Source organism: Lutra lutra, chromosome 2 (assembly GCF_902655055.1).
Source record: "Lutra lutra chromosome 2, mLutLut1.2, whole genome shotgun sequence".
NCBI classification, from domain to species: Eukaryota; Metazoa; Chordata; class Mammalia; order Carnivora; family Mustelidae; genus Lutra; species Lutra lutra.
Window position 1 is genome coordinate 105,932,980 of NC_062279.1, and position 17,820 is coordinate 105,950,799.

The 17,820-nt window shown below is 40.6% G+C and overlaps 1 protein-coding gene across 3 annotated transcripts in view; it reads left to right on the plus strand.

Annotated features, from left to right (window-relative positions):
• Window positions 1-295: 295 nt before the first annotated feature.
• ARHGEF38 (Rho guanine nucleotide exchange factor 38) overlaps window positions 296-17,820 on the plus strand; it is a 141,681-nt gene continuing 124,156 nt past the window's right edge. For all 3 annotated transcript variants that reach the window (XR_007125185.1, XM_047718136.1, XM_047718137.1), the window contains exon 1: window positions 296-791. Coding sequence is in view for 2 of the 3 variants with exons in the window: in XM_047718136.1 (XP_047574092.1) it covers window positions 596-791 (196 nt within the window). In the remaining variant the exon portion in view is untranslated. The remainder of the gene's footprint in view (window positions 792-17,820) is intronic.

Consider the following 17,820-nt stretch of genomic DNA (forward strand, 5'->3'; position numbering starts at 1 on the left):
AATGATTCTGTACCCACTGTTTTGACGCTAATGTGAATTCTAATTACCCCACACTAACTCTGTGGGTCACACTTGGGTGACTCTAGCTGTAAGTCCCACACAAGCCCCTGTGTGCCTCCAGCCAGCAAACCACAGCGCAGTGTCCCAGTGCATCTGTCCACACCCACAGGCACACATTAAACCCACAAGCCGCAGGTTACACTCCCAGGTGCTGCCCTTCTGCCCTGCCCTACCTTGTTCTTCCCTTTTCCCCCAACCCCCAGCCTCGCTGCTGTGGCACACAATGGGATTTTTGTTTGCTCCCGTAGCATGTGACAAAGCAGTCGCTGCTTTGCCTAGCTCTGTGCTTCAGGTCTCTCAGGTAACAGGTGGCAGCTTCCCTGCTGGATTCTAGGTATAAAAAAGAATGACCTCATAGGGGTGGAGCTCTGGGACTCCGTACAGGTGGCAGTCACAGCCAGGTAGCCCCGGAGTAAAGCCGTTTAGTAAGAAGGGGGCAGTTAAACTCGTCACTCTGGTGGCTTCAACTCTGACCCCGAGGCACTGCAACTAACAGCCATTGCCTACAGGTCTCCAGAGCTTGTCTTTGCCTCAGATGGAGCCCAGAGAAGCCACTGGGAAAGAGAACATGGGCACCAAGAAGAAGAATCTGACCTTCTTGAGGCCCAGGCTCTATATGCTGGAGAGAAGGAAGACTGACACAGTGGTTGACAGCAGTGTTTCTGGGGACCACTCTGGTACCTTGAGGAGGAGCCAGTCTGACAGGACCGAATACAACCAGAAACTTCAAGGTAACCAACACAGATCAATCGTCCTAGGTTATTGAATTCCCAGCTCCGTTCTCCTACTCTTACATAGGCAAAGAGATCACTTAAGGCAAAGGAGAAAAATCAAATATTATCTTCTCTGGAAGGAGGGAAACAAAGTAAATAGGAAAATTAAAAAAAAAATAAGAAAAATGAAAATAAATGTCACTCATAAATTATAGGAAAAAATCTATTATGTGCTTCAATAGTTAATGAATCAATTCTGAATTATTCTGAATATTTTTTTTTCCTGGTGAGATTAATATTTTTTTCTGCTGTCCTCCTCCTTTCCTTCTCCCTTCTCCAAGCAATTTAACAACTGGGAAGCTCTAGAAAGCAAATGATTTAGAAACTCACAATAGGTAGTTTCTCTCAATAGACAGGTGTGGGATGGCACACCATGAGGCCTATCTAGGTAATTGTACTGAGCTGTGATTGTGGTTATCTTAAATAGGGGCATGAGACTGCAGTCATATCTGTGAAAAAGAGGAATGTTAGTCATTGGATTGGTATAATAGGATTTGTTGAAGATCACATAGGTGTTCATTCCTTTAGAGTGAATCGAATGGCTTCCAAATATGGTAAGGGATGTTTAACATGCTTAGATTGAATGACTTTTGAGGAAATAACTTCAGTTTATTTTGTGATGGGCATAAGAGTGTTGGACATATAACAGTTATTATAAAACGTCTAGGTTAAGGCCCCAAGTGTCTAGCCCTTCCCATCCACCCTCTCTTTTCCTCCCTTTCTCTTGAAGGTCACTTGTTTGAGTAAACTTCATTTTGTTGTTGATTGTGCAATGTTTTAAGTATCCACTGCAGCACCTGTTATGTGATCCCCTGAACCTGTCACTCCCGCTCTGAGCGCATTGTGTGTTTGAGCTCTTATAATTCCACCATGGGCTCTTATTCTGGATGGACAATTTTATAATGAGGCTAGAAAGACCAATAGAACACACTTGAAATTAGTAGGTCTCTTTCCAAAAAGGAAAAAAAAAAAAAAAAGGAAGAGAAAAAAGAAAAAAATGCTCAGACTTCATTATGCAAATTAATTAAATAAATTAAATGCATTTAAATGAAATCTTTAAAGATAACTACTGTGAATTAAGGCTTTAAAAAGAAAATCCTGATGGCTCAGGGTTAAAATACAGTCAAGTCTTCTCCTTAAAGGACTTTTTAAAAAAGGGGAGGGGGGTATTGTTCGATATTTGAAATTAATTTTTCTCAAGGCAATGGATATGTTGGCAAGAATTTAAATTCTAAAGTCATACACATTTGTCTTGCAATTCTGGATCTTAATTTATAACCTATAAGATTTTGAGCAAATTAATTTCTGAGCCTCAGTTTCCCTACCTGTGAAAGTGGAACAATGAAACTTACCACATACTGTTGCTGGGATAATGAAATCAGATAATTACGTGAAACGCCTGGCATATTGGCTTAAATATGGCACGTGCTCGACAAAGAGTTATTATTTTTTTTTTATTTTAGGAATAATGGGAAGAATAATGACAGAATAAGACTTTGTTCTATTAATCAAATTTACTAATTTACTGATCTATTTCAACTCTTTTTCTGTCTTTTGATGAAGAGACCACATAAATTCAGTAAAAGCCCATGGCTTTATCTCTAATAACATGTTTATTCTGTCTGAGATTCACTAATTCAGCAACTTTTTGGTCCAGATTTTCCATTAGCAAAATAAAAATGGAAAATGCTTTTTGCAATTCACTTCCTAATTGTAGTTAAAAAAAAAAAAAAATCTGTGACCACAAAAGACAGCAGATGTTTGTTGGTTACTTTGCAGAAGACCTCAGGTTGCTGCTTATGTACTCCATTGGTTTTGTGGTTTCCCTCTGCCTTGATGGATCCTGTCTTTGAAGCTAGAAGAAGAGACTCAGGAGTTAACCCATGTTCCTAGAATTGTTTGTGTAGTTGACAAATCATCAGGAAGTGGAGAGAAGCACATGAGAGCTGTAAAGATAGGTTGGCTCCTGATAAGTAACTGTAACTTTTAATAAAATCCTACTCTGATGTGTAACTCCTAATAGAGCTTTTAGTAAGACTCTTCTGTAACTGCTTTGGCTTCAGTAGAAAACATTTTGTCATTAACATTCGAAGCACAGTTCTGTTGGGTTTGCACTCTGGTCTGCCTTATATCCATTATCATGCAAGTGGATCCTAAATCACCTTAAGAAGTTTTTTGTTTGCTTGTTTTGTTTTGTTTTGTTTTGTTTAATTGCAATGCCAAGAGTTTTTCCTCTGCCTACCTTGGAACTGGGAGGCATTGAATAAAGATCGGAGCTGGTTAGAGCCCTCCAATGGATGGCCCAAAGCAACTGTGAGGTCACACCATACTTTTCAATGCTGCAAAGAGGCCTTAGATTACTTAGCCAGAGTCCTTCAGTGCTGTGTTGCTATTTGAGTAATATGGTTCACTGCTCTGTCTCTTTGAGCAAATTCTCTGGGTTCTAGGAAATCTGTGACCTTTCTTTGGTGCCCCTGGGCTCACCTCTTAACTCATACTACACAGTCTACTTGTTCAATTCACTTTCTGGATGACTTCGCTTTAGTAATGTGAATTCTAAATTGTAATTTCTTTAAAAATGGCATACTGGGTAAGAGAAGCTACTAGACTAAATAAAAGAACATGGTTCTAGGGGCACTTGGGTGGCTCAGTCAGTTAAGCCTCCAACTCTTGGTTTTGGTTCAGGCCATGGTCTCAGGGTCATGAGATCAAGCCCCACATTGGGCTCCTCACTCAATAGGGAGTCTGCTAAAGATTCTTTCCCTCTGTACCCCCACCCCCGCTCAGGTGCATGTGTGTGCACTCTCTCTCTCTCTCAAATAAATAAATCTTTTTTTTTTTTAAAAAGAACATGGTTCTAATGAGACTATCATAAAATCTCTGTAGAAGGTTGTGATCACAACATAGTCATTAAGTCTCAAATTTTGCAATAATAGTCCTTTACTAGGCTACTCTTCATGGCTCCTGTATTCCTTCAACAGATTTGTTCAGTTAATTAGCATTTATTGAGTATGTTATGTGGTGAGCAAAACCAGAATATGTGCCAGGGATTACAACTACAAAATCATTAAGAAAAAAAAAGTGACCTTTACTCTAAAGGGGCTTAAAGTCTCATTGGGAAAGATAAGACTGGTGAACAAATGCAATAAAGTGGCATGAGAGAGGACAGGTGGCTTCAGTGGGTCCGTAAAAGGAGGAAATGGTCTGTTCCGGTTTGGGCAGGGGAGGTTGTTGGAAAACATTGCTGTTAAGAGTTGATAAGGTGGGTCCCGGGAGGAAAGCAGAATGGAGAGAGAAGCCTGTTTTCACTTCTTCATTGTACTTATCATCTCTGAAATTACGTAGTTTGTTTCCTTGTTTATTGCCTGTTACTGACTCCCACTTCCTCTCTCATCTCTCATCCCCCATTCCATGAAAGAGACCCTATCTGTCTCGGTAAATGGTCCATCTCCACACTTAGAATCATGCCCTGCACACCACGAGGGCTCAGTCTCTTTCAGGTGGAATGAATGACTCACATGAGCTGGTCCAGGTAGGGAATCAGTGTGAGCAAAGGCATCGCAGCCTGACTTAATCGCCCTCACATCTTTGAAAGTGAGGATGCATGTGTCCGTTAATCAAGATGACTCTTCAGCAAAAAAGAAATGAACATATTAGGGATGAAAATGTGCAGAATTGCCTAGATAACAAATACTTAGTGGAAGCCTATTCATTCCCGACTCTACCTTTTACAGCACAGCAGACCCTACTTCAGCTCATTCCTCTTCTTCCATTCATCGCAAGAGCGGCATCACCCTAGCCTCCCAGCTAGCTCAGCATCTCGTTACAGTTTTCCCGGGAGTCAGGGAGAATGACCAAGGCAGAGAAGCTCACTAGCTGATTTATTAACACTCTTTTCCTTGGGAAATGATTTTGTGTATGATTATATGTGTGAACTATACGTTTGAAATAAGCCTCATTTAAAAGTTATGTACAAGTGTGTCTGTATGTATGCAGATTGTCTACAGTACGTGAATATAGTTGCGTATGTGTACTTGAGACATTTTTCTGTAATGATTAAAACTTTTATAAAAACTTTATTGATTAACATTCGGTGGCCTTTTCTGAAAACCCTACATGGTTGACATTCCTGTATTATAGGTCTCCTCTCAGTGTGGGTGATATTAGATAACTATTTATGTCCCCTCCAGAATTACATGTTAAAGGCTAATCCTCAATATGATGTTATTTGGAGGTGGGATTTTGGGGAGATAATCAGGTCAGGAGAGTGAAACCCCACTGAATGGGGTTAGTACCTTATAAGAACAAGCATGAGAGACCTTGCTCCCTCCCTCTCTGATCTCTGCCATGTGAGGATCTGAAAAGACAGCCATGTATCAGCTAGGAAGGGGCCCCTTACTGGACATGGGATCTGCCCTGCACTCGGAAGAGCAATGAGAAATAAATGTTTGTTGTTTAAGTCACCCACTCTATGGTATTTTTATTTCAGCAGCACAAGAAGACTAAGAAAGTGGGCCAGTTATTTTTATTCTATATGACCATACTATTCTATATGGCCATAACCAAACATGGTTAGTTATAACCTATAAGAAGCATAAGAAGTATAAGCAAGTTATACTTTTACTTGTCAAGTATCAGGTGAAAGAGTGAGAGTGGGTGGGTAAAATGTCATTACTGTTGCTAATAACACTAGTCCAATCCACATCTCCAATTATTAATAGGTTCATGGTATTTTCTTTTCTTTTCCCTCCCTTCCTTCCTTCCTTCCTTTTTGCAAAGACTGTTATATCATTCATGTTAAGAAGGGTTTGCTTGGTTGTTTTTATTAAAATCTAAAGTGTTCTTACTCTGGTGATGATAAGGAACCAACCTACCACATGAACGTAATACAGAATAACATATATTGCAGGATGAAGACAAATGGCTCAATAATAAGTTAGATGTGGTAAGATAATGGAAACACTTAATTTGTAAGGATTTTTAAGGATACAGACCAATCTGTAAGTGACCAGGAGGGCAGTTAACACTGGAAGATTTGGTGATCTGGTCTAGTGAAGGGTAGAAGAAAATTAATTGTGCAGCTGTCTGGGCACATTTCTCTCCTAGTGCTGCCAGCCCTTTGTGCTCCTCCTGTCCTCTGAGTATTAAGTAGGTCCTTTTTTACATGCCTCCATATGCCTTTTAGTGAAGTGGGAAATACTTGGGTCAGTAATGAAACACCAGTGTAAATAAGGTGTTTTTCATAGTTTGAAGGGTAAATCTTTATCAAAGTCAAGACACTTATAAATCTAAGCAATTTCTGTCTCATCACATGCATAGAAGCCAAAAAAAAAGCATGATATATTATGTTCCTTCTTTTTTAGTAAAGGTATTTTACAGTTTGGGGAAGAGTTATTTTAATTAAGTAAAAGGTGAATTCCAGGAATCAAGAAGTTGGAACCGTTCCATTATAATCACATTGTAATAAGAAAATTTATTCCTGTGTTCTACTTAGGGGATACTAGATATAACTTTCTTAAAGGTAGCAAATCCAGTTTCTTTTTTTTTTAATTTTTAAATTTTTTAATAAACATATAATGTATTTTTATCCCCAGGGGTACAGGTCTGTGAATCGCCAGGTTTAACACATTTGACAGCACTCATCATAGCACATACCCTCCCCAATGTCCATATCCCCACCACCCTCACCCGTCCCCCCTCCCCACAGCGACCCTCAGTCTGTTTTTTTTTTTTTTAAGATTTTATTTATTTATTTGGCAGAGAGATAGAGAGCGCAAGTAAGCAGCAGGCAGAGGGAGACAGAAAAGCAGCCTCTCTGCCAAGCAGGGAGCCCAATGCGGGGCTCCATCCCAGAACCCTGGAATCATGACCTGAGTGGAAGGCAGAGGCTTAACCAACTGAGCCACCCAGGCACCCCCCTCAGTCTGTTTTTTAAGATTGAGTCTTTTATGGTTTGTCTCCCTCCCGATCCCATCTTCTTTCATTTTTTCTTTTCCTACCCTCCAAGCCCCCCCAAATTGCATCTCCACTTCCTCATATCAAGGAGATCATATGATAGTTTTTTCCGATTGACTTATTTCGCTAAGCATAATACCCTCTAGTTCCATCCACGTCGTCACAAATGGCAAGATTTCATTTCTTTTGATGGCTGCATAGTATTCTGTTGTATATATATACCACATCTTCTTTATCCATTCATCTGTTGATGGACATCTAGGTTCTTTCCATAGTTTGGCTATTGTGGACATTGCTGCTATAAACATTCGGGTGCACGTACCCCTTCGGAGCACCACGTTTGTATCTTTAGGATATATACCCAGTAGTGCAATCGCTGGGTCATAGGGTAGCTCTATTTTCAGTTTTTTGAGGAACCTCCACACTGTTTTCCAGAGTGGTTGCACCAGCTTGCATTCCCACCAACAGTGTAGGAGGGTTCCCCTTTCTCCGCATCCTCACCAGCATCTGTCATTTCCTGACTTGTTAATTTTAGCCATTCTGACTGGTATGAGGTGGTATCTCATTGTGGTTTTGATTTGTATTTCCCTGATGCTGAGTGGTGTTGAGCATTTTTTCATGTGTCTGTTGGCCATCTGGATGTCTTCTTTGCAGAAATGTCTGTTCATGTCCTCTGCCCATTCTTGATTGGATTATTTGTTCTTTGGGTTTGAGTTTGCTAAGCTCTTTATAGATTTTGGATACTAGCCCTTTATCTGATATGTCGTTTGCAAATATCTTCTCCCATTCTGTCAGTTGTCTTTTGGTTTTGTTAACTGTTTCCTTTGCTGTGCAAAAGCTTTTGATCTTGATGAAATCCCAATAGTTCATTTTTGCCCTTGCTTCCCTTGCCTTTGGCGATGTTCCTAGGAAGAAGTTGCTGCGGCTGAGGTCAAAGAGGTTGCTGCCTGTGTTTTCCTCAAGGATTTTGATGGGCAAATCCAGTTTCTAATTGCATTCTTTTGTCCACAAAAATTGTGAGTTTATCAAAGTAAGAAATGAGTAATCAAAAGGGAGGGAGGGAGGAATGGAAGAAAGGAAGGAAGGAGAGAGGAGGAGGGAGAGGGACAAGTGTGGGAGGGAGAGAGAGAGAGAGAGGGAACTCTGATGTATGAAGCAAAAATAGAACTGCACCTTAAAATAATGACGGAGTTGGGGAAAGATGGCTAAGATTTAAGCAACATTTGTATTTGTTTCTGTAGATACAGGAAAGGAAAAAAAAACCCTCTTTTTGTAGAAGTACCTTTCTTGACATAACCATGCTAACTTCAATACTTTTGTGGGTATTGATTTCCTGGGAAGGGTGAAATTATTGCAAGAAGTGCTGAACTTCTAAGCAATATCACCCATAGAACCAGGCAAAACCTGGCATCAGGTTGTGCCTTAATGTGTCTCTCTGGGGCTCCCTTTCCACCAAGAAGGTGAGGAGTCCATGGGGCCAAGGCTACTGACTACTGAGACCCTTCCCTTTATTTTTAAACCAAGTTTTGGGTACTTGGGACCATGGAACTTTCTGTTCAACAGGCCTGAATACTGGCTCCAGGCCTGCTGGGACCCCTTCCCATCCCACCTTTCTTGGAGCAGACTGTGGTTGCTGATGTACACACCCTTGGGCCTGTGGGGGCAGTTGATCATGAAGGTGTGTCTGGAGCTTGATGGAGCTGGGGTATTCACACCATGCCTGCCGGGCTCCTTGTGGAAGGGAGAGAGCTGAGAGAGGAAGAGTAGGGATACAGGCCTCAGGACTTGGGAAGGGTGAATGTGCCCCAGGGCATCTTACTGGATTTTGGCATGAAACTCTGAGGGAGCTGAAAAATCTAAATTTGACCTTGGCCTTCCAGATAATTATGAAGGTATATTTACTAACATAGGAAGCTATAACACATTTTATTCAACAGTTTGCCTGCTTCACTCACACCTGCTAAATACGTAGACATGATGTGTTGGCCTCCATTTGTACACTCAAGGGAGGCTGCTTATGAGTGGCATTTGGTTGTAAACTATGTTTCAGACGGGCCCTTATTCTATACTAGTTGAAGAGCTAGAGGGAAGGAAAGGCAGAGAGAAGCGACTGTCATCTGCTTGTAACTGTGCTGGCCTGGGGACTTTCACTCGTTACTATTTAATCCCAGCATCTTTTCAGTTCTGGACTCATAGTTGGAAAAATAGGTGTGTAGGGGAGGAAAGACTTCCTTCTACCCACCTGGGTTCAATAGCTGGGCCTATGAAATAAACTGACAATAGGCAGATCAATAGGAGAAAATGTGTACAAGTGTGTTAATTTTAAATATTACCTGCTGGGCAGTGTCACAGGGAAAAAAAGAGTGCGTATCCCCTCAAATTGTGAGATTTGAGAGCTTTATAGCAGCATAGTGTGGATGGGAATGGGGAATGTAGGGGAGAGTACATCATTTTAGGAAAGATGACAGGGTCCTGAGAAGAACATATAGAGATGTAATAGTTTGTGACAAAGCTTGTCTGGGTGTGGTGTCAGCTTCTAGTTCTTTCTCCTGTGGTAAGAGTCAGTGATCCCCAGTTGATAAAACTCTTGAGGAGAGGATTATGACAACTGAGTTCCTTTTGGAGGATCTGTCTTTAGGCAGGTAGAGGGAATGTAGAGAAAGCTTCTTCCCGAGCTTGCTGTTTGTCAAGTGCTTTCAGCTCCAAATCAACAATATACCAAAGCAGCATATTGTGGGGTGTCATGTCCTAAACTCCTTCAGGTAGTAAAGCTTGGATCAGAACTCAGGTCTTTCAATACTTGCATATAGGATGCATCTAATTCATTGAATTTGTAGGTATTCATCCGGATGGTTTTTTGTTTGTTTGTTTGTTTGTTTTTTAAAGATTTTATTTATTTGACAGAAAGAGAGATAGCAAAAGAGGGAACACAAGAAGGGGGCATGGCAGACAGAGGGAGAAATGGGGCTCAATCCCAGGACTCTGGGATCATGACCTGAACCTAAGGCAGACAATTAACGACTGAGCCACAGGCGCCCCATCATCTAGATGGCTTATTAGTAACAAGAAGTCAAAGCAATTTGAGGATTGCGGTACATGTTTTGTAATGTGGTGACATTCCTCTGCTACGATGCCAAAGCCGGCGACCTATTACATTTTTCACTTTGGAATACATGTCCTTTCTTTGGAATTATTGTGACACTCCCTTGCAAGAGTGTCGCTGTTTGATAAATGCTCGTTTTGTTTAATTGTCAGGAAACAAACTTATAAAGTAATGTTAAGCAAGCCTGCCCTATAGTAAGAGCTTGGTGATCTCCATTTTCCTCTTCCTTGATTATCTTGACACTCTTTCCTTAATTTTATGCTTGCTGTCACTTATTTATTTGCATCTCAAAAACTAATATACAACCCAAACCCTGAGAACCCTACAGCAATGGGGATGGGGTGGGTGGGAGTGGGGGTGGTGGTGTGTGCATGAGCAAATGAAAGAAAAGGGAAGTATATACTGGGAACAAGCAGCTCATTATCTGGTAGGTGATATTTCCACAGAATTCTATGAAGTCAACCTAAATTGGGAATCTTAACGGCAGCAGGAGAATAGTGTTATGATTAAAAGCCTTTGTCTTGGGTTGTTCTGAACAATTGCTTTCTTGATTAATGAATCAGAGGATAAGGGAACACTCTAGGATACCTGTGCTGAGGCCCTCAATAGAGAATGTAATCTTGACTGTCTGACATCCAGTTCCGACTCAAAGAAGACTTAAAGGTCATGTCATCAAGCTACTGATGTGAGGACTCTGAGTCACTGCAGCCCCTCACAGAATTGTCTTTCCTGAATGCTTCTTAATGTGAGGCCCTCAGTGTCGCTACAAAAAGCTGTCACAGATTTCTGCTTCTATCTTTGTTGTGAAATAGTTGATGAAGACATTGTTTACTTCTCTCAGTGCCATCCAGTTTTAGTCAAGGAAAAACTTTGGCACCTCTTAAGAATTAGAACATGTCTCCCTCCCAGAGAAAAACAAGCGATTTTCTGTATTTAGCTTCCTGGAGCTTAGCGCCCAATTTGTACAGAATGCCTCGCCTTGAGAGTAGCTGTTTTCTTTGCCTAAAAGTTTCTTCCCTCAAATCTTAGCAAGGATTGGATTCTCATTATTGAGGCCTCTAATCTCCTTCTGGGACAGTCCTTCTCAGACCATCCTACCCAAAGAGGTATACGGAAGGAAAGACATTTCCTTTATCCTCTTAGCTTCTGTGTCTGGGACCTGTGAGGTCAACTAATGAAAGATTAACCAGAAAGAAGCATATAGATTTTATCTGATGTTAAAATTTTTACATGGCATGGAAGACATCATAGAAAGAAGTGAAAATCCCAAAGAAGCAGTTAGACCCATGGTTATATAGCACTTTTTTAAAAGGTTTTTTTTTTTTTTTAAATTTATTTGACAGAAAGCGAGAGAGAGAGATAGTGAAAGAGAGAGAGCACAAGCAAGGGGAATGGCAGGCAGAGGGAGAGAGAGAGGCAGGCTCCCTGCTGAGCAAGGGGCCTGATGTGGGACTCAATCCCAGAACCCGGGAATCATGGCCTGAGCTGAAGGCAGACGCTTAACCAACTGAGCCACCCAGGTGCTCAAAAATGTTATCCTTTTAACAAAAAGGGATAAGCTGTGGAGACGTGAGAAGACAAGGGAAAAAGGGCTTGGCCTAGGGGTGTGGAATTGTGGGAAAGTAAACAGGAAATATGTGGCAGGAACTCATGGAATAGAAGTGTGATTTTTAGTGAGGTTTGTACAGACTTATCTTGATGTCAACGCCCCATCTCTGGTAATAAGAATGCTCTCTTCCTGATAGTGGGAGGCCATCTTTTTCACAAGAAGTGTATACTTTGTTTTTAAGTACAAAGTGGGAAGAAGGAGAGCCCTTCCTGCATATGGTATTTCCCAGTTGCCTTCAGCTATTTCCAGGTGTTCAGGACCTTCTGGGGTCTTTGTACCACCTACTGCCCTCTAAAATTACTCTATCCCATTTTCACCACTTCTCCATTTGAATATAATTCTCCTTGGAGATAGAAATTTAGTCTTATTTTAACACTTAAGCAGTGCCTGGTATATGATAGAAGCTCAGGTCAATGACTAAAAAATACTAAAAAATAATTACAACTGTATTGAACCTTATTTTTTAAAAAGATTTTATTTATTTATTTGACACAGAGAGAGAGAGAGAGATCACAAGCAGGCAGAGAGAGAGGGGGAAGCAGGCTCCCCGCAGAGAGCCCGACACAGGACTCGATCCCAGGACTCTGAGACCATGACCCGAGCCGAAGGCAGAGGTTTTAACCCACTGAGCCACCCAGGTGCCCCTATATTGAACTTTATTATTGATAGATTCATCTTTATGATTCTGTCATTCCCATTTCCCCATTGCCTCATTGTCAACTTTTGGGTGAGTTGCTCTAAATTCTTTTACTGTAAAAGGAGAGACACTATAAATAAATCCAATGAAACAAGAAAAGAAATAATATCTTGGCCAAAGAAATGAGATCCCAGTTTTTTTTTTTTTTTTTAAGATTTTATTTATTTGACAGATCACAAGCAGGCAGAGAGGCAGGCAGAGAGAGGAGGAAGCAGGCTCCCTGCTGAGCAGAGAGCCCGATGCGGGGCTCGATCCCAGGACTCTGAGATCATGACCTGAGCCGAAGGCAGCGGCTTAACCCACTGAGCCACCCAGGTGCCCTGAGATCCCAGTTTTAATGAATTTATTCAACAAGATTTTGCTTGGTGTTCATATGGACCACATATTGACTAGATCCTGAGAATATAGAAATACATCAGAAGCAAACCCCATCCATTGAGTAACAGGCAATGAACCAATAATTATAGCTATGTGGTAAGTGGCTGAAGTGTGTGGCTGCAGGTTGAGGGTCTGGGTTGCAGGTTCTGGAATGGGGAGTAGGGTGCAGGAGCTTCTTATGTTCCTGTGACCCCCTACCTGGGGAGGAGAAGGGAAAGGCTCAGAGTTGGGAGAGAAGCGGTTGCACTCTGATCTGGTCTCAACGGAAGCCTTAGCCAACGCTAACGGCAAGTCCTATAGATAACATGATCCTTCAGAGTTGTTGCCAGTGGTATGAAGGACCTGGGCCCTACATCACTCCTTAAGTGGCTGGGGCACCTTGGGAAGGAGGTATGACCTGGGAGATGGTCTTACCTGAAACAGTTCCTGAAGAGGGCCTGTCTGCTGGGGGCTCACCCTGCAGCTCGGGCAAAAAGTCTTTTGCTCCTGAAGGGGGGAACTGATCATCTCCTCACAGCATCCATCTCATATTAAGTGGTTATTACTATATTAGTGGTTATTATTATATTAGAGATACAATAAAGCAATATAAGAATTCGATGAGAAAGAGCTTTATCACCTCTCTAAAGTGTCAAAAGTAGAGACATTGAAATCTGAATCTTGAATTCCAGTTTGGATTGTTTGGGGGCATAGGGGTGATGGGCATTCCAGACAAAGGGATTAAATATTACTCAGCCATCAGAAAGGATGGATACCCATCATTTGCATCGACATGGACGGAATTGGAGGGGATCATGCTGAGTGCAATAAGTCAAGCACAGAAAGGTAATTATCATACAGCTTCACTTAATTGTGGAACATAAGCAATAGCATCGAGGGCATTAGGAGAAGGAAGGGAAAAATGAAGGAGGGGAAATCGGAGGGGGAAACCCATGAGAGACTATGGACTCCAGGAAGCAAACTGAGGGTTTCAGAGGGCTGAGGGGTAGGGGATGGGTTGGCCTGGTGATGGGTATTAAGGAAGGCATGTGTTGCAATGAGCCCTGGGTGTTATATGCAAATAATGAGTCATGGAACACTTTAAAAAAAAAAGTGTCATACTACATGGGAATAAGGCATTAAAACTAGTTTTCTTGTTTGAGGTCTCAAACCTTAAGTGAAAAAGGTGGTACTAACACCACCTGAGCAGATGTACTGGGCACATAGGTGCATTATGTCATTTTATGCTCTAAACAACCTTGCAAAGAATGTATTGTCCTGATAATGTTCTGACAATATTGGATCCTAACAGGGTCCAAAATACAACAAAACAAAAGCCCCCAAAGCACAAAACAAAACATACTGTCATGTATTTATAGATGATAACACTAAGGTTAAGAGAGATCTAGCCATCTGTCCCACAGTCACATAGCTAGTAACGGTGAAGTCGAAGTTTCACTGAGATTTTCTTGGCTCCAACGTAAATGCTTTTTCAACCACTGTGTAGTTCTAACTGTAGGTTTGTTTTGTTTTTTCTTAAAGATTTTATTTATTTATTTGACAGAGATCACAAGTAGGCAAGAGGCAGGCAGAGGGAGGGGGGAAGCAGGCTCCCTGCTGAGCAGAGAGCCCGCTGTGGGGCTCGATTCCAGGACCCTGGGGTCATGACCTGAGCCGAAGGCAGAGGCTTTAACCCACTGAGCCACCCAGGTGCCTCCTAACCATAGTTTTTAGTACTTTTAACTGTTTTGTGATTTATTTTTAAGGAATTGATTGATTTTGATAAAATTTTGGTCAAGACTCAAAAACATCAAGAGACTTTTAATTTCTGCCAGTACATTCATCTACAATCATGAGGTAAACAGTGACCAACAAATGTATTCCAGTGGCTGTATTATTTTATGCTTTTCAACCAAACATTATATGTGGATGGAAGTTAGAAAGATACACAACTGCAGTGATGAGGTATATGCTGTCTAGATTCACTAGAATAGTCCACTCTAAGAATATAAATCTCATTATTTGAATTATTTCATCTTGGAAAGCTACTCTTCATCACTGACAACAGAGCAAACAGCAGGATGAGGACATTTGATGAAAAACTGGGTTGGGACATCAAACCATCCTGCTCCTCTGGCATAACAATCCACAATGCTCTTCCATGCTCAGATAGTCTAGGAGTTTTTCAAGACAACCCATTATGATAAAAATAAAAAGTATGTTTATTTTTCAGTTTTATCTTTTGAAAATATTTGTTTTTGAGTATTCTTTGTAATGTACATGATACCTTAATACTATACATGTATTAGAAATTCATGCTCAAAACAGTTTGACACATGATCAAAACAACTGAGTATGAGGGGTGCCTGGGTGGCTCAGTCAGTTAAGTGCCTTGGACTCAGGTCATGATCTCAGGGTCCTGGGATCAAATCCCGTGTCAGGGCTCCCTGCTCAGGGGGGAATCTACTTCTCCCTCTCTCTCTGCCCCACCCCCCCCACTTGTGTGCTCGCTCTCGCTCTCTTTCTCTCTCTAGCTCTCTTTCTCAAATAAAATTTTTTTAAAAAGTGAGGATGGAGGTGGGTATTAGGGAGGCACATATTGCATGGAGCACTGGGTGTGGTGCATAAACAATGAATTTTGGAACACTGAAAAGAAATAAAATAAAGTAAAACTGGAGATGAAATTATGACCATGCTACAACATGAATGAAGCTTGAAGACATGATGCTAAGTGAAATAAGTCAGGCACAAAAGAAAAAATATTGCATGATTCCACTTACATTAGGTACCTAGAGTGGTCAGAGTCATAGAGGCAGAAAGTGGAATGGTGGTAGCCAGAGGCTGGGGAACAGGAGAGTGGGGGGTTAGTGTTCAGTGAGTACAGAGTTTCAGATTGGGAAAATGAAAGAATTCTGGAGATGCATGCTAAACTTAATGTAGCTGAGCTGTACACTTAGAAACAGTGGACAGGGTACTTTGCTGTTATGTACTAAAAAATAATGAACGGTGGAGATCCCAGTTTATAACAAGGGATATAAGGCCTCCCTTACAACTTGACCTCATCTTTTCATGCTCATCTCTGTGGACAGTTTTTCTTTGTGCTGGTACACCTTGCTGTGTGCTGTTTCTTCAGCCTGGAATGCTCTCCCTCACCCTGTTTGCTTCATAAACCCCTGCTTATCTTTTCAAATCAATTCCTCTGAGTCATTACACATAAAAGACATGTGTGTATCGCATTCTCTATACATTTCTCATATTCACTATACATTTCTCATATTCACTATTTACACGCCAATGTCTCTTTTACTTGATCAAACTTCTCGAGGACAGGAACACTTGTATCTTCAAGACCCGGGAAAAGGCTGATCATTACTTAACGATCCTATTTGTTGAGTAAATGAGTGTGTCAATGAATAAAGACAGAATAGTAAGTAGGTGCCATAGCAGTTGCGCAGTGGACATCCTGGATGGGGGCAGGAGGCCTTTCCTGCGATGGAGTCCTTGGAAGCCACGTCCTGATCACTTTACTTATGTCAGGGTCACAGCTCCTGGATATGGATTTAACCTGGGCGATATTTAAGCCAGACAAAATTAACCAATGTTTATCTCACCTCATAATCCTCTTTTCTATATTGTGTTTTGTTGGATCATCCTTACAGTCCTGCTCTCATTAGCAAGGGCATACAAAAATCACATCTGCTTCATGATAGAGGACCTACAGGTTCTTCCTTGGAATGCAATCTTACATGCTTAAAAGCAGATACGGATAAGGAAATTAAATTACTTTTGGTCTGGGGAAATGAAAGATTCTAAGAAGTGATTCTCTCCTTTTCTTTGTTAACCAGTCTATACATCTAAAAATAGAAATAATGTACTTAAAAATAGTTGAGTACTGACCAGAGTTTGACTTGCTTGCGAATGCCACACCAGTGAGACATTTGGGATTGCTGTTACGTTACAATGGTGCTACCAGTTTTAAAATATTCAAATCATAACCAAACATTTAAAAAATACTACAGTTACAATCTCACAGGGTGCTTTTGTTTCATTATTCTGAGCATTTCTGCATAGAGTGCAATATTAAATTAAGATGGGAAATTAGATTTCTTTTAATGAAGGAATTCTTGAAAAACAAATCAATACTTCCCTGACAAAATCAAAGCTTCATTATATTGTAGTCGCAAATAAGGTTTTTTATGTATTTGATTTTTCAGATGTAGAGTATAATCAACATATAACTGTAATTAATTTTTTTTCAGTGAATCATTAATGAAATAAGATTTTGGATTGGGATAAACCTATCAGGAAAGCTTAAGCCTTATATCGTTTTTGCTATATGTTACTCTAATATGTACACATTTATAATGACAACAATAATTACATCAAACAAAACACTCAGGCTACCATTTGACTTATTTCAAAATACTTTCCTCCACATTTATGCTTGTGTTCAACCCTGATGATTTTTCTGTCCTCAGATTACATTATGTGTAATAAGAGCCTGTTCATATACTCACTCTATATACTATGTACCCATACACTACACATTTATGTATAGTATATACATATACACTTGCACATGGCTCACTGTGTTGTGTTTGATATTTGGAACCTATAACCTATAATAATTAAATTGAACTAAAAGAGTCTGTTTCAGTTGGTCCTCAGGAAAGCCAACCCTGTTTCTCATTTATCTAAAATCTATTTTAAAAAAAATGGAGAATGGTGTACTCCTCTATCTAGGTCAGTATAAAGTTTTTGGCGATAAAAAGAGGGGAGAAAAGCAATCACACTCTGATAATTTGTCCACAAATTGCCCTAAATTTATGTTTACCCTAAATTCATGTAGGATTAGCAAACTGATTTTTTTTAAGAGACGACAATGATGCTTCTCCCACTCCCACACCATGACTTACTTCTATCAAGAATTCTGCTCAAAAATCACCTTATTAATGAGCCCTTCTGTGATTTATCACCACACGATAGTAACTACTATCCACCACCTGCTTTATCTTCTTCCATGGTGCCATATCATTATCTGGCATGGTAGATATTTCTTTATTAATTAGTTTATTGTTTCTCTTCCACCACTAAAATAGAAGTTTCACAAGAGCAGAGGGCTTTCCCTTTTTTCACTGCTGTATTGCCAGCATCTAGAACAGGATTTCCCAACAAGGGCACTACTAATATTTTGGACTAGATAATTCTTTGTTGGAAAGGCATTGCCCAGTGCATTGTGGGATATTAGCAGCATCCCTTACCACTA